At 38.1% G+C, this 25,155-nt stretch overlaps 1 protein-coding gene across 2 annotated transcripts in view; it reads right to left on the reverse strand.

Annotated features, from left to right (window-relative positions):
- PSME4 (proteasome activator subunit 4) overlaps nt 1-25,155 on the reverse strand; it is a 1,411,622-nt gene that overhangs the window by 1,229,145 nt on the left and 157,322 nt on the right. For both annotated transcript variants that reach the window (XM_078649478.1, XM_078649477.1), the window contains 3 exons: nt 9,659-9,722; nt 6,282-6,356; nt 3,163-3,285 (listed from right to left, as the gene is read on the reverse strand). In XM_078649478.1, the coding sequence (XP_078505604.1) occupies nt 3,163-3,285; nt 6,282-6,356; nt 9,659-9,722 (262 nt within the window). The remainder of the gene's footprint in view (nt 1-3,162; nt 3,286-6,281; nt 6,357-9,658; nt 9,723-25,155) is intronic.

Here is a 25,155-nt window from a genome sequence, read left to right on the forward strand (position 1 = left end):
AGCCAACTCATAGAAACACATAGGAAGAAAACTGGCACTGTGCCTTTAAGGCAGCCATGACCCCTAGCTTCCCATCATGCCTTAGGGGTGACAGTTAGGTTAGTTGTTCTTTCCGACTCCTTCGGTCAGGACCCTGGTTACTTCAGCTCTCTGTTTTTCCGATTTCTGTCAGAAAATATCTCCTTTTTTTGTCAAACCTACTTACTTCAAAGTCTTTTGGCTTTTAAAGTAGGTTCCTACATTTTGAGAAAATTGAGCATAATTTTTCTCTTAGAAATGCCGCTCTCTTTGATTCTTGCCCTTCCTGTGGCAAGAAGAAGGCTAGATCAGACTCTTATTCGGTCTGTATCCTTTGCCTTCCTGAGGATCATTATCCTAAGACTTGACAGCATTGTCCCTGACCAGGCGTACTCTGAAAGACAGAGGGAGGATTCACCTTTATGGGATGGCTGAGAAGGGAAAAGCTCCTTCTAGAGGCAGGTCTCCGGTGAAGAAGAGAAAGAAGAGAGCCAGATCTTCATCCAGGAGTAAGGTGCCAGTCTGCTCTCCTTCAGTCAGTAATAATGTAATTAGCAAACGGACTACAGGGAATCAGTCTAATAGGAACATTGAGAGCACTATCCTTGGTGATACAAGGCTAGAAATTCTTTGACTATAAGACAAGCATGAAAGAGAATTCTTGTAGCATTATCCAGCTCTTACTGTATGGAGGGCTGCATTGGTTGAGATATATATATATATATATATATATATCCACACCACTTCCCACTCAAAGAATGGGACCGACACATGCTCCGAGGTTCAGGTAAAATGTATTTGCTTCTTTCAGGCCAAGGTCAAATGTCCTGTTAAAAGGTGAAACGCTGGGCAGACGCGTTTCAGCCTGTCAGCTTTCCTCAGTGCCCATTTCACCATAGATGATGTTACACTTGGGGGCTTACATTTAAAGATGAAGTCATCGTTTGCTGATTGGTGCAAACAAAGTTGCCCGCCCACCACAACCTCCAGCCGTAACAGTTCCGCGTCACTCCATGCCGGGTTTTGTGCTCTCCTCGCTGGTGAATGCTGGTACAGTGAGCAGCAATGTTCAAACACACAGTGGTGTCCCAGTCTCTGCTGGCCTTGAGAGGAACTTTATTTTCCGGCAGGGTCCGCAGGAAGCAGAGATGTTCAAATTACACCCGAACCTCTTCAAGCAGCATACAGCTGCTCCTTTTCTCCCCGGAATGGCCACACAACTACAGTGAGTGATCAGGACCCTCCAGGGGGGCGACGTGCTGTGCTTTCTTCCACTCTACCACTCGGCGCAGGTTTATGCACGTAGCTCCAGACCGAAAGGGCGTGCCGGTAAAGACGGTGCCTGCAGACCGTCTCACATCTCCACACCACTTCCCACTCAAAGAATGGGACCGACACATGCTCCGAGGTTCAGGTAAAATTTATTTGCTTCTTTCAGGCCAAGGTCAAATGTCCTGTTAAAAGGTGAAACGCTGGGCAGACGCGTTTCAGCCTGTCAGCTTTCCTCAGTGCCCATTTCACCATAGATGATGTTACACTTGGGGGCTTACATTTAAAGATGAAGTCATCGTTTGATGATATATATATATATATAACTGACTATGCAGCCAGCAGTACTCGCTGACTTTAATTATTCCCTCAAAATTAGGTGTTGGCCCTAAGGTTCTAAGCCCACTGGGGCGGTATGTAATTTTAATAACTTCACGAACAAATGATGAAATGTTCTGTCAAATCATTGAGACATTTGTAATGAAATGCACGTGTTGAGCACTAACACCATAATGCTTAAAAAGGTATTGAAAAGCAATTATTTTTCTCCTTCAAGCAGAGAACATGAGTCTGCCTTCTAGCACCCACTGTGAGCACGCACCCGGGGAGTCTGTTTTCTACTGTTGCACCCATGGTGAAATGTCACATAATTTGTATATAAACTTTATGCAAACACACTCGCGAACAAGGAGATTTTTCTCCGAACCGCGTCGAGTGAGCTGTACTGAAATAAACACGAGCTGAATTCAAGGAAGGTGGCCTGGACATCGTTTTGTTATCAAAACGTTTGAACGATTAGAGGTGGATTGTTGGGAGTTGCGACCCCGTCCTGGCTCGCCGCTGCGAGTGGCTGGGGGTTTTATCTCGCTGAAATAGAGTTGGAATATATATATATATATATATATATATGTTTTTCACATATATGGGTCTATATATTGTTTCCGGGGTCCACACGCAGGGGCGGGAATATTCATGTGCTTATGACTATTTACGAGGATCCCCTGGAAGAGAACTTTTGGATTTTGATTTTTGAAGCCAAAGAAAAAGCCTCCCCTTTCTATCCTTTAGGATCTTACTAGAAAAGGTACGACAGATCCTGCAGTCTTTTACCTTATGTGTAGGGTAAAGCCAGTAGATACAGTCCTTGTGGGGATCTTCAGAATGAAGCCTTTTCTTTCCACATGGCCTGAAAAGGTAGAATGCAGTAGATAATCTCTTCCAAACTGGTTGAAGAAAACCGAGCACAGCTCAAGGAGACTCCCTTCACAACAACGTGCAGTAGAAAATATGAGGGACTCCGCCTCTGTGGGGAGTGTTCTAGAAGGTGATGTCGAGTGATTGCCTGGGATTTGGCTCCTTTTAAATAATATGGATAAGTTAGTAAAAGTGATGGTTTCATTGCCATTATAGGCTATGGTAGTGTTATGATCTGCTTTATTATGGTACAGTGGGACTCCTACTTCAACAACAGGAAATCATTCAAGCATGTGAATCTATGAAAGATCCAATACTGGAGAATTAATAGCTATGGGACCAATTTCCGATCCTGCTTCTAAGTGGCAGAATACCTACAAGGTTGAGAAGGGGAAACAGCCAGGTCTTAAAAATAATAAAGTTACTTTTATATTACAAAAGAAAAACAGTGCATTCTTTTTACATGTTAGAGAAATTAGAGATCTGCAACTGGAAAAAAACAATTGGATATGGAAATTACTGTACAGCACTGGTATGAAATATTGTCAGTAATAATGTATTTTGCAATCGGACTACAGGGAATCAGTCTAATAGGAACATTGAGAGTACTATTCTTGGTGATACAAGGCTAGAAATTCTTTGACTTTAAGACAAGCATGAAACTATAAAAATATTGCATACCATCATGGCGGTGATCCATACTACAGAATGCCCTACATCATAAGCATTTGTTAAAGATCTTGGAACCAACACCTGTCCGCTTCCCACTGGAAGATTCAAACTTCTGAGAATCCTGGTGAAGATCTAAATAAGAACAAACATGTCATGTAGAGTACTGAGATAAAATATGCACTCAACACTCATTTTTGTCCTAAAGCCTTTATTTCACACACAAAACATCGAAACAAAAAACTGTTAAAAGGAGGGCTGAAACCCCATAAGCAAATAAATTGCTACTTAAACATTCCTTCAAGAAAGAGAATTTTAGTACAAGTCTTGGGGAACCTAACAACAGCAGATAACTGATCATAATTCGTTTTTCTAGCAACTTTAAAAGGAGCAAACCTTTTTAGAAGGATATTAAGACCAATTCACAGAACGGGAGTTACCAGAAACTTACAAGAAGGCAGACAATTATTTGTAGAAACGGGGACTGGAGAAAGAAAAGAAGATACAGTGGATCCAAAGTGAACTTTTGCATAAAAGGGAATACTAAGAAAAACGTCACCTGCGTGTACTAGCATTGTAATTTTCCATAAGATAAAATATTACATAAAAAAAAGAGCAAAAAAGGTATTTTCAAAATGTTCAAAGGATAGGTATTAAAATGTGAAACCAAAGATTTCATAAACAGTACTATCAATAATGCTCACTGCCCCAGCTCCATTCTGAAGTTAGGGTGGGCGGGGCCAACAAATATGAGCCCAAGACTAAAACTGATCATAGTTGTCTCATGACAGACTCACATTCTTCATTTTTACGAAGTGTACAATTTACAAAAAGTGGGCTTTGGGTCCGCTTCCTTCTGTCATTAACTTGTTTAGAATGGCAACATTTAGCCACAGATTTCAGACAATTTCCATGTAATTTTAGATGATCTCCAAGAAGTAATTGTTTTTCACCATCATTCTACTGGATGCATTATTCCACTCCCTAGGGAGTGTTTCCATTAACATTTTTGAGGTGCACTGCATTCATCAAAAAGTAAGGACTATTTGATGAATGCCAAAATTGCCTATAAAAGGAGGTTTTACTCACAAAAAACAAGCTTCATTATAACCGAATGTTTACTTTGTGTATGATACAAATAAGTATGTAAATTAGGTGTTAATGTTTCTAAAAGGTTTTCTTTGAAACATAATAGAACAAATAGTATATATAGACCATGAACACACTTGTATGTAGATGTTCAAATAAGACCTTTGCAAGAGATACTAGATTCCGTATATTATTTGAGCATAATATACTGCCTGAGGACAAAGAAGATAAAAAGCACAACATTTCTGTAACTTTCTATCTAAAATTCCACATGGCTAGCACTCCGCGCTGAGACAAGGGATTTGAAAGGGTAAACCCATTTGGTTACATCCCACTTACAGAAGCAGGAGAAAGGCATTCAAGTGGGGACAAACACTCATGACCAAAGTAGACTACAGTTGATACTTTAGGTATATTGTGAAAGGACAATAAAAAAAAAATGTCTCCCCAACAAATAAGCAAAACCAGCAGTGGGAGAAAGCTTTTGAAGGGTGAAACCAAACTTTGTTCACATGGCATACACGTTTTGTAAAATTTAAACACATTTCATACTCTCTCCATTACGTTATTTTATATGCCAGAGTTGCCTTTGGGCCATTAACTTTGTTAGACTATTGTTGGCAAATGCTCATGGGCTAGTGGTTGTATCTTGAAAAAAAAGACAAAGCGCTGTCTATGAGTGGAAAGACCCAAACTGATGTCCATTCGTATTAGCTCAAGTGGGTGTAAGCCATGACCCGGCTCTGTGGCATTATTTTGTCATCTGAATAGAAATAATAACTTGTGCTTTACACAGCACTGTATAGCATGCGTCTGACATTTTTTCTAAGTGGAAGGCTCAACCAAGACATAAAGCTAGAGCTGTATGTACCCCCTAGAGTATTGAACATACTGAAATGCAAGTAAGAAAATGCATTTATGTTGTGTTGCTTCTTCACAATAAGCATACATGAGGCTCAGGGAGGTGAATTTGTTGTACCTTTATGTGTGCTGCTGTTCGATTTACTGTCATTTTAAAAATAATGTATTTCCATCTCGCACTGGAGTCATTTGTAAATGCTATAAATTATTATAAAAACTGCTGAAAGGGCAATATATACTGCTGAAGTTAAAACTACATAATATACGTTATTTATGAAAATATTGGAGTGGTAGCGTACAAAACTATGTTAGTTTCGGCTTTGATTTTTCAAACAACTGTAAACAGAAGCTTTAGCAGAACTAACAGATCTGGCTCTAATGTACCAGATCACAAATACAGCATTTGCTGACGCCTGTGCCTGCAAACATTAGTACATTACTTTCAGGTCAACTGGCTTTACAAACGCTCATCATTTATTTATTGGTTAGCCATTAGTAGCACACTCATAAAACCAGAAACAAACAGAAGCTGAAAAGCGTGTGAGAGAGGATGGGTAGACGAGCAAGGAAATGAAGAGTTGAAGTGTTGAAGTAAAGGAAATGGCAAGAAAGTATATTAATTATGGCAAGAAAGTATATTAATTAGTTACTTTTGAGGTTTGGTACAATAAATAATGCTATTTTTAACACATTGTTCCTTCAGTCCATTCACTTTAACCATTAATAGATGTACAGGTTATTGAGGTGCTTTTAGTGGCCATCTAAATGCAAGTGGTACATACTTTTCAAAGGGTTAAACTTGTGAAATTATGCACGCTCCCTTTAAACCCATCAATGGATAACATTACTTATAATTATTTATCTTAAGTTATTGATCCAACAACATACCCATTTCATAGACATGTTCTCTAAAAGAAAAAAACAATCAGGAAGTGGCACCAAAAAACTTCTAAGAAAGGCTAACAAGAAACAAAGGAATGCTCATGCATTTTTTGGTCTACATGTTATATTTAATTACAATCCAATACAATTCTAATGATCAAACATCCAAATGCAGGTCAGAGAAGTCTACCCATGATAATGTGTTAGTTTTTCATCTAACTCTACATAGGTCTGTGATGAAACAATATTGCTAACAAACTAACACACAGATGTTTAGTCATTTAATTAGTAACAGTTACCTTTGGTATGTACGGTTCCCAGTCAATGTAACCAATGTTGTCAGTCGCCAGGCGTGCAAATAGATTTACCAGATGCTGCAAAAGAGAGACAGAAGTTAAAACACTTTTCCCAAATCATGCTATTTAAGAGCTATATTTTGTTAAAATATCATTGTGAAGACTTTATTATCGCCTCAAAATACATAGCTGTTGAGAAACCGACAGTTAAAACAGTTTTCACTGCCAAATGATGGTGCTAGGAATCAGGGCAAGGCCTTAATCTTAGAGTTAGACCACTGAAATAATTTCTGAGACTTTAAGCACACCAGATGTTGTAGGTTTCTTAGGCAAAAAGGCACCTTTACAAATTATTCAAATTGCTCATGTAGGTCTGCTAGCTACTTACAACGATTGGGGAGGGTGTTATGTTTTTCAATTGTGTAGGTACGAAACTCCCTGCCAGGCAACAATAAATCCCACCTTGAAATGTGCAAATAAAATAATGTAGGTAGAAGTTTTAAAAGCACACCGCCCTGATTAACAATAGATTACAAGACAAGAAACTTATTTTTTTTTTGTTTACATCAAATCATTGCACAAATACAAAACCGTAGATACCAATTACACTACTTAGAGCATTTACAAATCAAAAATATATTGTCTACACACTCAGTGCTCCAATGACTAGACTAGTCCTCCTTTAAAAAGCACTATCAAAACGGGGAAATTTAAATCAAGGAGTAATTGATAGGTTGACCAGCCGAACCTAATTTTTTAAAATATTAGTACAAATATAGCAGCCCGGTGTACGGCACATTAAAAACCAGAAAAGGCTACATGTTATTCATTCATGGCCATCCCTTATGACACTGCTTCCTAAACAAGCTTAATCCTTCAATTTTTTCAAGCAAAGAGGAAGCATGCCATTGAGGTGTTCTTTAAAACAAAACTGTAGATCGGAGTACCTGTTCGGTGCGATTATTATTATTTTTTTTAAGTCCACCAGGTTTTGTCACACACTTCTTCTTGGCACTCTAACCAGCAGAATAAACTAACCCTTCAATAATCCATTGAGTGCTAAAAAAAACTGAGATCCATCATTAGGTAAAGTAGGAATGGCTTTGGGAGTCCACCTGTTGTACTGCTGCACATATACTGTGCACCATGCCCTTTGGTGCTCCCCTAGCAGCTGCTGTGCATTCTAACATCTCTGGGAGTTGGCTGCCAGTTTGCTTGTATGAAGGAGGTAGCAGGTGAGTTCAGAAGAGGTGCTTGGCCACCCATCTACACTATTTGGCCCCAAGTGAGTTTGGCCCATCAGGAGACTGCTAGTTCTAAAGCTGTTCCTCAGTCCTTCCTCCACGCAGCTATCCACATGCCAGATGCAGCAGCTCAAAAAAGGCAGGGAGAGGACCATCTCGGATAACACTGGCACACAGAGATCACTGGTGGACAACTAAAGTATAAGCTGACATACAACATGACCTGCCAAACTAACAGGGTACCCTGTAAACACTTTAAAAGTCACAATAAGAGGACTGAAGACTAATAATATAAAGGAAACCCCACTGACCCACCAGCATTTACTAGAGCAATGTAGCTCATGCTGCAAGGGGACATCAGAGGGAGCATGCAGTGTTCGACCAAGTGTAAACTATGTATTAATGACAACTAAGGCAATTTGAACGGCTATCACCTGATTTGACAGGCTAGTTGTCTACTAATGCTCTGCATCCACAATCACATTCTATTGAGCCCTATAAGGAGGAGGGGACTTCCATTTCACCTTACCTTCCGATTCGAAAAGGTCACAAAGTGTATTTTGAGAGTGAGAAAGGAATGTTCCCTTCTCTGTGCTCGTTCTACATTGTAACTCGTTTTAGCATCGGAAAGTCTGCAAATATTGCTAATGGCACACACCGGCCCTACCTTGCCATTTTCAGAGTCGCAAGGTGTACTTTGTGAGTTGGAAAGACATTTACTCATTTTCGTTCTTTATACCTTGTGACTCGGTGTTTTTAGTACCACAAAGCCGGAGACGTTGCTAACTGCAGGCTTTGCAAATACAAAACACTTTACTGGACACACAAGGCACTCTAGTCTGTGCTTGAAATGGCAATGTGTCTATGTATTTTGAATTGTTTTAATGACATGAAAAAAATGTGCCATAATAATCAAAGTTGAATCTTAAAGAAGGCTGTGGAATGATCAAATCCTGGTAACTGAAGTTCCTATTCTGATGAGGCAGGTTAATGCCAGCTAAAAAGCAACTGAGAAGCAATGTACCCATATGGCTCTCATTCCCTTGTGCACTAAACCTACTGATGGCATACTAAGGAACCCTATCCTGATGAATAGAAAATGAAGGCCTTGATACCAAAATTGAGATTAAGCATTACAATGGGATCAACATGGCCATTGTTTTTACTTACTAGGCTGCTTTTGTGTTTTTTTAATATACAGAGGATGCTTGATTTTCACTGAAATTTCTGTGCCCCATATGGGTAAAAACTGAGAATAATGTCAACTGCCCCTTTGCAAATTGGTTGTTTCTCTACTGTTCACATCAGTTTGTCCGATATTTTCAAAGGATTGTAAAGGACGGCTAAAGAATAAAGGCAGTTTAATAAAATGTTCACTATCCAATGTTCCAAAACAAATAGGACATCTTTGTGGTTTAACACCTTCGAGTCTCATGACGAGCTCAGCTCGTCATGAGCCACGGTGCTCGTGTGCTCATGATGAGCTGAGCTCGTCATGACCGTTAGAACGCTCGCATGCTGGGCAAATTCCCCTGCTGTGCGAGCGTTCTAAAGAACCGGGTGTGGTCATGACGAGCTCAGCTCGCCATGAGCACACGACCACCGTGGCTCATGACGATGAGGGCGCTGTGCGCGCACCCCCGACCACCAGCACAGCAGGGGAATTTGCCCAGCTGTGAAGGGGTTAACAAAGGACTAAAAACAGATGGCCTCTCTTGTTAAACACTACGGCAGCTATCTTGAATTTTAATGACTGGGACACAACAAATACGTACTCCTTCGCTAAACTGGACACTGGAACATAGAAAGTGGGGCAACGTAAACACAAACCTGACTTAACCACTCGGATTTACTGTTTAATGAATTAGGCATGTAGCATTCAAATCGCAAAAAATAATGCATGATGCAACATCAAAACCTAATCAGAACCTGAAGAGCAAATGCGAGCTAATATTGGGTTAGCAGAAGCCCGCAAAGTGATTGATGAACAATGAAAACTAGCGTATAAATTAGCTAACATAATTTGGTATTGATTTACTTGGGTGTTCTAAAATAACATTGAACTACTGTATATACCTGTATAATTTTTCTATACATGCAGCTCAAAAAATATCATCAAAATAGCATAGTACTTACCGCTTCCCATTGTGGAAGATTTTGCACTGAAAGCCAGAGACCCATTAACTCGTCAAACCAAAGTCTGCAGAAAAATAAAATATATTAGACTTCAGCACATAACAAATTATTTCCATTTATGGCATCTTACATCGAAAAACAAAAAGCTGTTACAGAATGCTGTACACTGGCCTACTAACATATTTACATCGATTCCGTGGGAAGAAACTGATAAAGGTCAATAATCTTCACATTTATTTAGCACCAGCTGATCGTCAATAAAATTGAGCAATACAGACCTGTGCGGTATGAACAAAGAAAAGTCGGATCTGAATGGTGATTAATTTCAAAGTAGAGGAAATAAATCTATATGGTTTTAAATACGATCCCTAATAGCAGATGCCAATGTTAGGACGATGCATACGTTTTTTGTAGAAAGGTGTGATTAATGCCCTTTTATTTGAATTTTATAACAGTAATATAAGTAACGAGTCTCCAGTACAAATCGTTTTGCCACAAGAAGAATAAGCTCTGAACTGGGATTTCTTAGCAGTTGTATTAGTCGTTATAAAGTGGTCTTGCTGGGTTCAGAACTCCCAAAATCAAACACGAAAAACACTTACAGCACCTTCCCGTCTATGGAGAAGAGGCTGGATGAATTTCCAAAAGTATAAAAAAAAAACACAAAGCTTGCAAGAGGAGCTTCTGCAGGATGAGCTCACGAGGATTTGCTTACATTTTAGAATACCTAACCTGTGAAACCTCAGAGTGAAGTTGGGCATAAGAGAGATTCATGAAAAAGACCAATAAATCAAACACCCCAACTAATTGGGGTGGCAAAGATGTAACATCAAAAAATGCCAAAAGAGAAAATATAAATATTACATATCAGTAAAACATTGTTCTGCAGCTTGTTTCTCTTGGAGAATCACAAGTTCTGCATAATACTGTCAGCTTCAATTGTTACGATCTGTAAGACAATACTACTCAAAACATACCACTGCAGAATTAACGTTTGAGGCGACTATAGTGAAACCATCACTAGTTCTATACTTTATATAAAGTGTTTATTTCTGACTGCGTTGCCTATCAGTAACACCCAATAAGATGTTGGGGCAGACGAGAAAGCAATCCCCAAATTTTGCTTATAACAATATTCCTCTCTATCAAACATGATATTACTGCCTGCATTCAAATCTACCATATAATGTTAAGAGGATTATACTGAGGCACAACAATGTAAACTTTGCAAATTCAAACTTGAGGTACATTCACCACAGAACCTGTTTGAATCATGGGGAGTGAGTTTTAAGTTTCTTAGCGATAATTCCTTAGGTCAATGCATAAAAAAACATCCAGTCTTAAAAGAAATAAGTGTACAAGCTAACTTTCCATCGTGTGGCTCAGGTAAAAGTCACAAAAAAGTGATCAGTATATCTCAATGGATTAGCCTCCTACACAAATAAGGTAAAATAAAAGTAGCATATCCTTAAATAAGAAATTATGTTTATTGGTCACTAATTCTTCTTGCAAAAACAAAGAAAGGACAATTACTGAACACACAGAGGTTCAGAGATATTTGTCTTAAATACTGTCCTAACCAGAACTTTCAAGACCACTGCTAAGTTCCATGCAGCAGTTAAACATCAACAGCTGAAATGAATAGCTGAACCCTTTAATAACTCAATAACTAAGAGACTATGACTAATGCTCAATGGGAACCACACCTTAAGGGTCCTCAGATTGTTTTCCATTTTAATGTTTCTGAAATGATCAGTCCACTCACTCAGCATCCAACCAGCTCACGAATTATATCACACCTTTCAATTCCTTGCTGCAAACATGATAACAACAAGATCCGGGCCTTTTCTGATCAAAGACCCAGACTCTGTACATGCTTACAGGCAATCTTTTTTTCCCCCAAGTCCTGCTTTTTTTCAGTTTCCAAAATAGTGTAATGCAACATTCACTCCTGATAGCGTTCACTACAAGAGCATTGACCAAAAACGTCAGATAAACTTTCTCCTTGCATTACTGTGGAGAGTCTGACACACAAAACAAAGAGTCAAACTGTGAAAAGCAAACTTAGGTTATGTGAACTAAAACACCTCAGAACTGAAGCTCACTGGCCGACAGGTCTCCTGTCCAACAAGGCACTACACAGCCCTTTTGAAACTATTGCATATACCACAATATCAGCTTGTATTCACCGAATTTACCCATGTCCAAAAATCAGCAAACAAAGCAAAATCTCTTTGCATTGCATCATCAGTTTAGTCAATTACCTCACCCTACGTTTGACCTTGAAATACAGGAGGGACTTCCTGATAAGCTGCATAAAAGCAATAAGAGAACCCCTTCCAATACAAGGGGTAAGCAATGTACTAGGCTCTAATAAAAGTTGAATGCTCAAACCCCTTGAGAAGGAAGAGAGCATCAGTTGTTGACTCGAGATTCTGGACTCCGGATTCTAATCAGTTAAGGATGCTCTGCAACTGATGCACAAATGAAAGCAGGTTTAATTCTGAAATGTAGACGTTCTAGCTCAAGGGCATAAAACTGTTTTCCTCCAATACTAAATATGCCACTTATACCAATCCAACAGAAAATTGGGTTAACCCGTAAAGACTTGTGGGCTTGGGTGATATATTATATCAAGTAAGTGAGTCTAGAAGGGATATTATTTAAACACCAATTATATTTCTTCAAGATTTTTAGCAATAGTTTATCATCATCACAAATGCAATAAATCCCATTACAACTTGAAGCATGATGAAAACAGTCTATACATTGGAATTCGTTTTCATAAGCGTAAAGGTTTAATTATAGATTGAAGACGTTTCGGTCATTTGCGCGATTCTTCTATAAGACCATCCTCAGGACATGGCAATTCCTATTAAGAGTATAGACCCTTCTGTAAAAGAAATATTCACAAAATGTTTCTTGCAGTTTACTCAAATAATTTTTTTATCGAAAAATTAGAGAATACACCCAAACAATTTGTGAACAAGTCAGTATCATTTTCCCATCTTTGTGAGAAAGAAAAACCCTTAGGTGCCAGAGGTTGAATGAAAGAAAAGGAAGAATTATCAAGTTACAGAAAATAGAACCATCACCTCTGTGTTAATTGGTTTAATGAACAAGATCTTACTAGTAAGATTATAGTCAATAATCTGGTTGATGAATATTGGAGAGTCGATGGTACCTGAAACGATCCAACATGTGATATTAGGTCAACGTGTCTTTATTTTAAAAAGTTTTAATAACTATAAATTGCAGGAAAAGGACAATAAATCAATTTGGTAGTCGAGTTCAAAAACATTCATAATGGAGAACTTTTCCTTGTGTAGTTCAACTTTTTAGTCTTACTGCTTAGATAGAATTAAGCACATCAAAGTTAATTTATTAGAGCACATCATCGGGGCACAACGTGCTTCAAGTGAAAGAATAATCAATGATAAGCGTTTGAATAAACCGACTGCATATCTAATCCGGACAGATTCAGTACTCTTTTGTACCGGATTATCCAGAGTCAGTGCTGTTACTAGCCAGGCATTACTCACTGGCATGCGGCTGACAAAATGCTGACTTAATTTATCCTACTTGTGCTAGAGCCAGCACGTTGCGGCGGAGGGTTGACTTCCAAAGGTTTGTCAACTGTTTCTGAAAAAGAAATAAAACACAGCACCTAGAGGGTAGGGTTACCCCAAATGCTTAAAGTTAACAAAATATTAGCTTTAACTTAAGTAAATGGGGATTTTCACTTACTTATTCTTGTCGTTTAACGCGCCGTCCTAGATCGGCTTGTGAACGCGGCGTCTCATCTGCGTCTAACCTTCCGTGTATTAACCGGAACTGACCTACTAATGGATTGGGGAGGCGCCAATGTACGTATGAAAGGGGCAGTCATGTTGAAATGGGGTCTCAATGATAGACGGTTACTACAAAATCCACATTATATAGTGATGGTGACTTGATTATATCACAGCCAATCTCTTCATTAAATCTTAGATGACAGACAAAAAACTAAATAGGTGTGTATTTTAAGCAAATTTCTATTTTGAATGGATTTGATCACTTCCTGACGGAAGTGGGGGTAAATCGGGGTCTTAGCCCACGGTTTGTCCATTAAATCGGACCAGGAGACACTCTCACTATGTTCTATCTGTGTATAGTGTAAAAGAAGAAAATGACATGAAGAAAAAACAGGTCATTGGTTCAATGCGTTAGTAAATAAGTAAACAATAACCAAGTGACTAAAAAGATATTATTCTTATCATTTGATTATATGTCGAACGTCACTATGTGAGTGATAAGATGAGACTTCAAACAATAGGTTGTAGATGGCACATTAGGGTTCATAGTTTTATGTTCAAAAATGCAGGATGCCCCAATTAAAAGTACAAAGTAACAAACAGTGAGCAACCCAGACCTACACCTTTTCCTTTTTGTATCATTGATTGTACTATTTTGGATAGGTGTTTTAGGTTCTGTTGCGTTGTATATCTACATATCATTTATATACCTACAGATCCTTTTTACTGTATATATTGATTGAATTTTGTTTGATAAAAACTTGTGTCTATACACCTTGTTTGTGGTTATGTTTTATGTAATTGTATTGTTGAATTGCATTATGTTGTGATGTGAGTCCATTTTGCAGAAATATTGAATTAACACAGGGATCATTAATTCATCCCCCCAATTTGGTTTGAATAACTCAAGTTTTCTTAAACAAATTCCCTTGAAGGCACTCTCACCCTTCCAATTAAAAGTACATCAGTGTTTCAATACATATCACTATACCTTTAACATCATCATATATTACTTGAAGAAAACCATTCTTCATAAAGTGGATCTATCTCTCGATCATATATACATCAATATGCCGTGAACAATAGAGTACAAATTAACAAGGGCATGCATTTATGTTCGTACAATACAGTCTTGCAGAAGTTTTAACTGCTGTTAAAGAGAGTGCCGCAGGGAAAGCCCCAGGACCTGACGGCGTGCCAGTGGACGTATACAAGTCTAACACTGAGCTATGGGCCCCACTCATAACCAATGTTCTGAATAGCTGTAACAAATATAGGTTTATTCCGACCTGGTTGGATGCTATTGTGATTCCCATTTTTAAAAAGGGAGACAGAAATGGACCTAACTGCTATTGTCCAATTTCATTATTGGACTCACTTATGATAGTTGCTGGGAGGGTTATTTTAAACAAATTACAACTTTGGGTGGAAGAAAGGGGCACACTCTCGAAGTTTCAATATGGGTTTAGGGCAGGACTTGGAACGACAGAACAAGGATTAAATTTAGTGCTAATTATAGCTAAATATGTATCAGCCAAAAGGGAATAATTGTTTTTAACGTTTGTCGATCTAAGCTCAGCTTTCACTGTCTAAATCACGATAAACTCTGGAGTACCTTGAGAGAAATGGGCGTGGACCCGAATTTGCTATTATTTATTAAGGAGTTATACCGGGGGGGCGGGCGCGAGGGTGCGGTACGGGAAGTGGGGAGAATGTACAACTAAGTTCAGTATAAACAAGGGAGACAGACAAGGATGTATACTGGCACCATTTTTGTTTAACCTATATATAAATAGTGTAGGTTTCCATTTGGTCCAGGATAAGCAGAATTAACCTCTGATTGATAATACCCCAGTCCCCATATTACTATATGCGGACGACGCAGTAATCAGGGCGCGGACTCAGATAGGCCTCCAAAGAGCTATCACCAATTTTACAACCTATATGAATGACAGAGGCTTAAAAATAAATATAAGTAAAACCTTTACTATGTGTTGCGGTACAAATAAAATCAATACATGTAAAACTTTTATTGAAAAAACTAAAATAGATACGATTGATAGATTCTCATATCTGGATATTAACTTTGAGAAATCGGGCTCATGGTCATCAGCTGTAAATGCGAGAAAATTGTCTTTCTCCAGAGCCATAGGTGCAGTTCGCAATTTTTCAATTATATTGGGCGGCCGACCAGTCCCAGAGCTAGTGGATATCTATAAATCAAAATGTGTATCCACAGCGACATATGGGGGGGGGGGGATCTGGGGAATAGCGGAAGTTAAAATAATTCAACGTGTGAGAACGCGTTCTTGCGTTATCTTTTAGCTGTCCCGGGTTCCACTGCTACTTATGCATGCCATAAGGAACTCCCCTTCTACTGTGGCATAAAGTGTGGTCCTCTGCTGAGACTGGTTTTAATAGAGACATAATTAAGGATTGTCTCAAACTAGCGGGGGTTACCAGGATACTTTGGATTAAGTATGTAAAAAACTATCTTATGAAATTGGTTACCCGGAATACTTTGATTCTCCAAACTGTCTAGAAAGCATATCAAGGAAGAACTTGAAAGAAACTTGTTTGAATTACCTAGAGAACAAGCGTTGGCTTTCAGAGAGAAGTAAGATCTCAGTTTTGGAGAATCATCTGATGCTGCAAAGCCAGGGTATCCAACCTTACTTAATACAGGTCCAAAGTTGTTATTCTCGATGTTACATTGTATACTTATTTGTAAGTTTTACATTCTGCCAAGGAGAAGGTTCTTAATATCTATTCTGAGGAAGTGGGGACTTAGACAATGTAGAACAGCACTTTTGAGGCTTCAAATGTTGGAGAATGAATTGATTATGTTGGCCATGTCGTCATTTTTAAAAGCTGTAATCAGACATAGCACCACAATGTATTAACTTTTTATTATTGACCGAGCCAGTCCATTATTCTTATGTATATAATATAAGCTGCTTTCTATAATATTAACGTGTTTTGGTGTAAAATGAAAAATGATGATTTATAGTAACGCTTGTGTAAATATCCTCGTAACCTTTTAAATCTTTTTTATTGTGCTATTATGGGTTTTAATCAAAATCGAATAAAGCAGTCTTTGAATTTGAGTTGTCAATTCCATTTTCATATCACATATATTATAATCAAATCTTATATTGTGTCAACTTAGTGATATTCTATCTTTATGAACGACACTATAGTATGAGTACCAGTAAAAAGAAAGTTGTGAGCATGATTTCCTCCTTTCCAAATGCATATGTTCACCCCCATCAATGGGGAAATATTTTTTTTTTTTGTTTTTTTGAAGATAGCACAGTACGAATTGGTTGGAGTGAAAGTAGTTCTTTTTATTTGTATTTTTCACTTCCTTTCATCCATTTCACTCATTTGCCATTTTTCAATTGAAAATATGATTTAAGAAGAGCAAGAGAGAATAGCCGACACGTGTTTCGCCCTGTGTGGCGAGTAAGGCCAGGGCTTTCTTAAGGCTTTTGGTTAAATAAAACGAGAAAAAAAGGAGAAGTGTAAATATTGGGGCAAATAACTTCCATGAGAAAAGAAGGGAGGGGGACACCAGCCAAGTGTTGAGGTGAGGAGTAATAATAAAACCGATGTTTTGTGGTGTCACTTAATGCAGAAAGTGGCAGAAAAGTGAGATTAAAGAGTTAGAAAAGCAGTTGTCTGTGAATGATGGTATGAGGGGGAGAAAGAAGTGCTAAAAAAGAAACTCATTGAGTCCATTACCATGGTTCTTAGTTTAAGCCAATTGTGTAAAGATAGAGTTTTTATAATTCACAAGGATAAGGGTGCTGGCATGTTTGTTATTATTCATATAATACATAAGTATGATTAAAATGGCAAGAGGAAGCTAAGTACATTCTAAACTTAGCCAGGAAACGATGTCATGCATTGTTAGCAGGTGTCATGCAGGGTCAGATCATGCTATATGATAGAGCAGTATGGTAACCCAGTATGTAGTACCTATTTATGTTTTTCCAAACAGGCAATGTATCAGCATTATTTTCATACATTTTCACAAAATATAGCAAACATCATCAGAAAGCGACCAAATCTGCAGGCATAAGCATATTTTGTAAGTCAATTACAATCGTAATTCATAATGGTTAACAATTGTGCAATGATTTTGCAATTTTGTGCATAAAAACATTCCACAAAGGGCAGTAAATGAAGTTCTTTCACAAGTACAAATACAGTCTTTTAACCGATTGCGATATACTCCCTGATTAACGGTATGGTTATATTCACAGTTAGTAGACTTTTGGTCTCGAGGTCCGCCTGCCCAGCTTAGGACATCGTAAGACTTTATTACCAAGCGCTTTTCACTAAACAAATGCGTCAGCTGAGGAACGGCCTTGTTTCTCCGCTCACTGACTCTGACTCGGCTCCTTTCCTAATTCACTTTTTCAAACTGTGTTTTAAATATGCCATTTGAATTCTGGTTAACACTCTTTCTTTTCGGGTCAGTATATCGTAAAAATATTATACCATAGAGCATCCTGACCACGTAATGCGTTATTACCTTGGTGTTTGTGTTCTATATAAACTTAGCATGCGATTCGTCTTTAGCTCATCCCAGCATGATTCCGTGCTTCGAGGTTACTTATAGTTAAAATTCTAACTTCTTCCAGTTGAAAAATCGTTTTCGTTGTCTTCCATAATTATTTTTATTTTTGTTAAGGTGATCAGAAATAAGGCAGAACATCACAAAATAAACTAACTGAAATATAAACATACCGTTGATCATGGAGTATATCGAAATCGGTTAAAAGATTGTATTTGTACTTGTGAAAGAACTTAATTTACTGCCCTTTGTGGAATGTTTTTATACACAAAATTGCAAAATCATTGCACAATTGTTAACCATTATGAATTACAATTGTAATTGACTTATAAAATATGCTTATGCCTGCAGATTTGGTCGCCTTCTGATGAGGTTTGCTATATTTGTGAAAATGTATGAAATTGATGCTGATACATTGCCTGTTTGGATGAACATAAATAGGTACTACATACTGGGTTACCATACTGTTCTATCATATAGCATGATCTGACCCTGCATGACACCTTCTAACAATGCATGACATTGTTTCGTGGCTAAGTTTAGAATGTACTTACCTTTCTCTTGCCACTTTAATCACACTTATGTATTATATGCATAATAACAAACATGTTAACACCCTTATCCTTGTGAATTATAAAAACTCTATCTTTACACGATTGGCTCAAACTAAGAACCATGGCAATGGACTCAATGAGTTTCTTTTTTTGGCACTTCTTCCTCCCCCTCATAGCATCAATCACAAACAACTGCTTTTCTAACTCTTTAATCTCACTTTTCTGGCACTTTCTATATTAAGTGACACCACAAAACATCGGTTTTAATATTACTCCTCACCTCAACACTTGGCTGGTGTCCCCCTCCCTTCTTTTCTCATGGACGTTATTTGCCCCAATATTTACACTTCCCTGGCCTTACTTGCCACACAGGGCGAAACACGTGTCGGCTGTTCTCTCTTGCTCTTCTTAAATAATATTTTCAATGGAAAAATGACAAATGAGTGAAATGGATGATAAAGAGAGAAAAATAACTACTTTCACTCAAACCAATTCATACTGAGCTATCTTCAAAAAAAGAAAAATGTACCCATTGATGGGGTAAACATATGCATTTGGAAAGGAGGATCACATACTCACGACCTTCTTTTTACTAGTTTCTTTTGAAGCTGGGGAGGTCCAGAGCCTTGAGCAAAACTCCCCTGAAACGTTAGGGATTCATATCCAGACTCAAGATTCCTGAATCATTCCTCTTTTTTCACAAGTATGAGTACCAGTGATTGCCATTCTACTGGCGAATTCAGACCTTTAGCTACATTGTCAGTCTTGCATATCCAGCGGTTTTTCTTGAAAGTAAGAATCCTGTCTATATTGGATGATCTGGCATTAGGTTTCACAGAATCTATGACTCACCAGACCATGTCTTTTTCAGTTGGGAATAATGTTCAACCATGGGGGCATGTTCAACTTTGCACCATATCCTCGACTGATGTTGTGCTATATGCTTCTTGTTCTGTTGTTTTACCAATATAGTACAACCCACAAGGACATTCAATGCAGTAACAATGTTACAGGTATTACAATTGGAGAAATGTTTCACTTCAAATGATAGGCCATTGATGTTAAAGTGTTTTGTTATTTTAATTGTATTACACACATGTTGCATTTAAAGCGGCCAGTAACTGGTGGTAACTGTAACATATTTTGTATTGTTAGTTTAGATGGTGGATTCATAGGCGTGAACCAATCTGTCTTTGGAATTGGAGCCTCTTTTGAAAGCAAACAGGGGTTTTTCTTTGAACTCTGGAAATCCTTTCACAAGACTCCATTGCTTTCCAATTTTTTATTTTATTTTATTGGATAATGTCCCAGAAGTATAGACACACACCACGGTAATTCAGTTTGTTTTTTATTTATTTTGAGAAGAGCCTCTCTATCGTTATACAATGCTCATTTGAGAGACTTTTTGGGGAGTTTAGAGGGATAGGCTTGGGCTTTCAGTTTTTCTCTAAATTAACGTGCTTCAAGAAAATAATCTTTTTTAACAAATTCTCCGAATTCTGAGAAATTGGCCAAAAGGCAGCCCATTTCTTGGGGTCTGCGGGTGATGACTAGTGCATTTTAGTAGTGTGTTCCTAGCTGTCGGTTTCGTCAACAATGTTGTGAAAAGTTTGTTATCATCACCCTTCACTGTAATGTCTAAAAAGTTCATATGTTGGTAATTGTATTCAATCGTAAACTTTAGATGAGGGTTTAGATCATGAATCCAAATGTGGAAAGTTAATAGACTCTCTATATTTCTTTTCTATATTAGAAAAGTGTCATCAATATATCTTATCTATTTTGAGTTATTGTCTTTGTAGGGATTAGTGCTACATTCAATGAATTCGGTCTCAAAACATGATACATAGATATTTGCTATATCTGAAGCAAAAACTGCCTCCATTGCGACTCCTTTTACTTGCTCATAGAAATCATTTTCTAAAAGAAAGAAATTATTGCAAAGAGATATTTGGTATATTCCAAGATAAAAATAGTTGGTATATTATGAAGTCGGGGCCTCGGGTTCGGTCAATATTTTCAACACATCTTGTTGTGGTATGTTAGTGAAAAGACTCTCAATATCCATACTAACTAATATCTCTTCATCTGCATTAACCCCTTCAGCGCTTATGATGAGCTCAGCTCGTCAAGAGGCACAGCGGATCTGTGCTCATGACGAGCTGAGCTGGTCATAACTGCAGCGGAACGCCCATGCGAGGCTAATTCCCCTCCTGTGCGGGCGTTCTACAGGAGTGCACGGAGTCGTGACAAGCTCAGCTCGTCACGAGCTGGGCTCGCCAAGAGCACCGCGGCGCCGCATGCAGCCCCCCTAACCCCTGCACCGTGGGGGAATTAGCCCCGCGTGGAAGGGGTGAAAAGGATGCTTTTCAATGTTATTGATAACAGCTGTCATATCTCTGATGTAGGAGTGGTCAGCAATTGCATACGGTTATATGTAAAAGTCAGGAGTATTGTGCCAGAGGTTTCAGAATGGAATTATACCCTGATTCAATCGGAGGCCCAGGGGGATTGAAGGAGTCTTAATGGATTTTGGGCAAAATGTAGATTGCTGGAATCGTGAGGTCTGTGTTAATTAGGAAGGAAGCTTCTTTCTCACTAAGCCAGCCACCTTCCAATCCCTTCTTACTATGCTGTTGAACTAATTTTTCTAACTTTGCTGTGGGATTGCTTAAGAGTTGTCTATAGTGTTTTGTGTTTGATAATAGTGCTCTGTGTTTGATAGATGTTTAAGTACTTCATCTCTGTAAGACCGTTTGTTCCAAAGAACAATACCCCACCCTTGTTGGCTGGCTTGATTATTGTGTTTCGGTAAGTAACTGAAATGTTTGAAGTGCTTTCTGTTCTGCCTTTGATAGATTTTGTATATGGTGGATTTTTGAACAAGTTATCAATTTCCGTTAAAACCGGATTTTCAAATGTTAGAATTTCTTTAGAAATCATATAATTAGAGGGACAGAAACTCAAAAGTCCAGTAGTGTAAAATTGTTACTGTGATTCCTGAAGTGCAAAAAAGATTTTAAGGCACACATTCCGTAAGAATCTGTGCAATTCTGTTATGGTCTGAAACAGGTCATTTGTATACGTAGGTACAAAGGGTAATCCTGAGGTTAGCACAGAGATTTCTGCTTTTGAAAGTATATGTGAGGATAATTTGAAAATTGGTATTGTTTGATTTTTCATTACCATTCGTAATGTTGGTTCCTGGTCTGTCTTTGACCAGGTGTGTACTGGTTGCAAAACCATCATCTTCTCCCCCGTAGTTGTCCCCTGCGTGGACAGGGCCCTCTGTTGGGATGCCCTAAAAAGCTTTATGCGAGGTAGAGGGTTGGTTGGCGTAATCTAGTTGATATGTACTGCCTGAAGTTTGGTCACTGTCTGTATCCAAGTAGGTGTCTGAAAATGTAACTCTTTTAAAGAAATTATTAGTGGTACCAGAGTTTTGATAAACAGTCTTTCCTTAGATAAGGATACAGTTGACAAACTTTTGGAAGGCAACCCTCCGCCGCAACGTGCTGGCTCTAACACAAGTAGGATAAATTAAGTAAGAATTGTGTCAGCCGCATGCCTGCAAGTAATGCCTGGCTAGTAACAGCACAGACTCTGGATAATCCGGTACAAAAGAGTTAGGAATCTGTCCAAATTCAATATTAAATTGGTTAATTCAAACGCTTATCAGTGATTATTCGTTCACTTGAAGTACGTTGTGCCCCGATGATGTGCTATAATAAATTAACTTAGATATGCTGAATTCGATCTGAGGCATAAGACTAAAGAGTAGAACTACACACGGTCAAGTTCTCCATAATAAATCGTTTTGAACTCTACTACCAAATTGATTTATAGTTCTTTTCCTGCAATTTATAGTTATAAAAAACTTTTTAAAATAAAGAAATGTTGACCTAATAATCACATGTTGGATCATTTCGGGTACCATCAACTCTCCAATATTCATCACCCAGATTATTGAATCTAATCTTACTAGTAAGATCTTGTTCATTAAACCAATTAACACAGAAGTGACGGTTCTATTTTCTGTAACTTAGTGATTCTTCCTTTTCTTTCATTCAACCTCTGGCACTTAAAGCTTTTTCTTTCTCACAAAGATTGGAAAATAACGCAGACTTTTTTACAAATTTTGCGGGTGTATTCTCTATTTATTTGATAAATAATTATTTGAGTAAACTACAAGGTATTTTTGTGAATATTTCTTTTACAGAAGTGTCTATACTCTTCATAGAAAGTGCCATGTCCTGAAGATGGTCTTATAGACGAATTGCACAACAGACCGAAACGTCGACACGCCAACCTATTTCTTCAATCTATCATTAAACCTTTACACTTATGAAAACTAAAACTATGCCCAATGTATAGGTTGTTTTCATCATAATTCAAGTTGTAATGGGTTTTATTGTATTTGTGATGATGATCAACTATTGCTAGAAATCTTCAGTTTCTATCACTGATGTATTTGAGAACTTTTGTACCATTTGACTCTCCTAAAAATATAAATGTGTATAAAAATAAGAAATACACCTGTTCTTTGTCTATTTCACTCTAAAAATGTAGTCACTATCGAGTTATTTTCTTATCCTTGAGTCTGAATTTACCTTGCAGGAATGCAAATTTGAGGGCTTTCACAAGTATAATCATGAAGAAATAGAATTGATGTTTAAATAATATCCCTTGTAGGCGCCCTTACTTGATATACCTTATAACAATCCAAGCAGCACAATGATAAAGATCAAGAATCCTGAAAATCTAAGTAAGGAGCTATTATTCTGTCAGATGGATATGTCAACAAGTGACAATAAGGATAAGTTACTTAAGTGTAATCCTAGTTCTCTTCCAGGAGTATACTCAGTCATAAGCACCGAGTAGCCCCACCCTTGTGCGGGGACCCTGGAGAATATATAAAAAAATATATATACATATGTGTGTGTGTGTGTGTATATATATATATATATATATATATATATATATATATATATATATATATATATATATATATATAAAACAACAGTTGATGGACAGAATGCAGAATAATGTCATACATTCACCCCAGTACAGAGATCTGGGCCTAAATCCATAGTTTTTTTTGCTCACCATGCCATTCCTGTTTGAACCCAGTCATATGCAAATCAGTCTTGACCCTGTGCCCTATGGGATCAGTCCAGCCAAAACTGCCAAGCCAGGCCCTCCCTGGACTGGCAACAAGCATCCTAGGACCGGTTTCGGGCTTTCAGCCCCCATCAGCTAGGATAGCTTGATTCCAGTGGCATGGAGAGCACGGGACTCCCGTCCTAGCATACCCGTCCCACTTGGGGTGACAAATGCAAAAACAACAGTAGATCGTTTTTTGCTCACCATGCCATTCCAGTTTGAACCTAGCCATGATGATGAAGGATTAAACCCAGATCAGTTGACTGGAGGTGAGTCACTTTGCCACTGGATTCAAGATAGCCTGGCTGATGAGGGTTATGAACCCGAAACCGGTCCCAGGATGCTTGTTTCCGGTCCAGGGAAGACATGGCTTGGGCTGGACTGTTCCCAGCTGGCACAGGGTCAGACTGATTTGCATATGGCCATGTCTGAACTGGGGGAACGGTGTTTGATGGGAATGATGAGATATATATATATATATATATATATATATATATATATATATATATATATATATACATTTTTTTTTGTTTGTTTTTTTTTGTTTTTTGGCTGGTGGGAGAAGCATGAGGCATGGAGTGACTCCAATCGGAAATGGACTGACAAAATACTTATGTGGACCAGGTACATTGACGACCTATTTATAATCTGGCAGGGTGATCGTCAATCAGCAGAAGAGTATATTACCACACTAAATAAAAACACGCTCAATCTCAAATTTACCAGCACGATTAGTACAAATAGCATCAACTATTTGGATTTAGAAGTATTCGTGCACAACAACATCTTGCACACCCGTCTGTATAGAAAACCTACAGCGGGAAATGCGGTACTGCATGCTAAATCTTATCATCCAAAAAGTCTTGTAAAAAATGTACCATATGGCGAATTCCTTCGCCTAAAGAGAAACTGTTCTCTTGACCAAGACTATAAGCTTGCTGCGACTGAAGCAAATGGTAGATTTGAGCGCAGAGGATATAACATCAATATCCTCAAACAAGCCAGTGATAAAGCCTCTAAAACAAATAGAAGGGATCTTCTGATTCCCAAATTAAAAACAGAGGCACCTGATGAGGTTCGCATGATAACCGAGTTTAATACCAAATCAGGTGAAATAACAGATATTTTTCAGAAACACTGGCACTTACTCACTGCTGACAAAGTCCTCCAGAAAAATCTGCCAAAAAAGCCTTTGATCACATACAAAAGATGTCCATCTTTGGCAGATCATTTGGTCCATAGCCATTTTAAATCAGTGGCAAAACCCATCAAAATATCGAAATCGGTTGGTTTCTTTCCGTGTCTCAAATGCAAGGCATGTAAATTTAGTGACAAAATATCTGAATACCCAAATCGCACAGGCGATAATAAACCCAACATAAAAATAAAACAAGGTGAACTGCC

The sequence above is a fragment of the Lissotriton helveticus genome, chromosome 6, assembly GCF_964261635.1.
Source record: "Lissotriton helveticus chromosome 6, aLisHel1.1, whole genome shotgun sequence".
Classification (NCBI taxonomy): domain Eukaryota; kingdom Metazoa; phylum Chordata; class Amphibia; order Caudata; family Salamandridae; genus Lissotriton; species Lissotriton helveticus.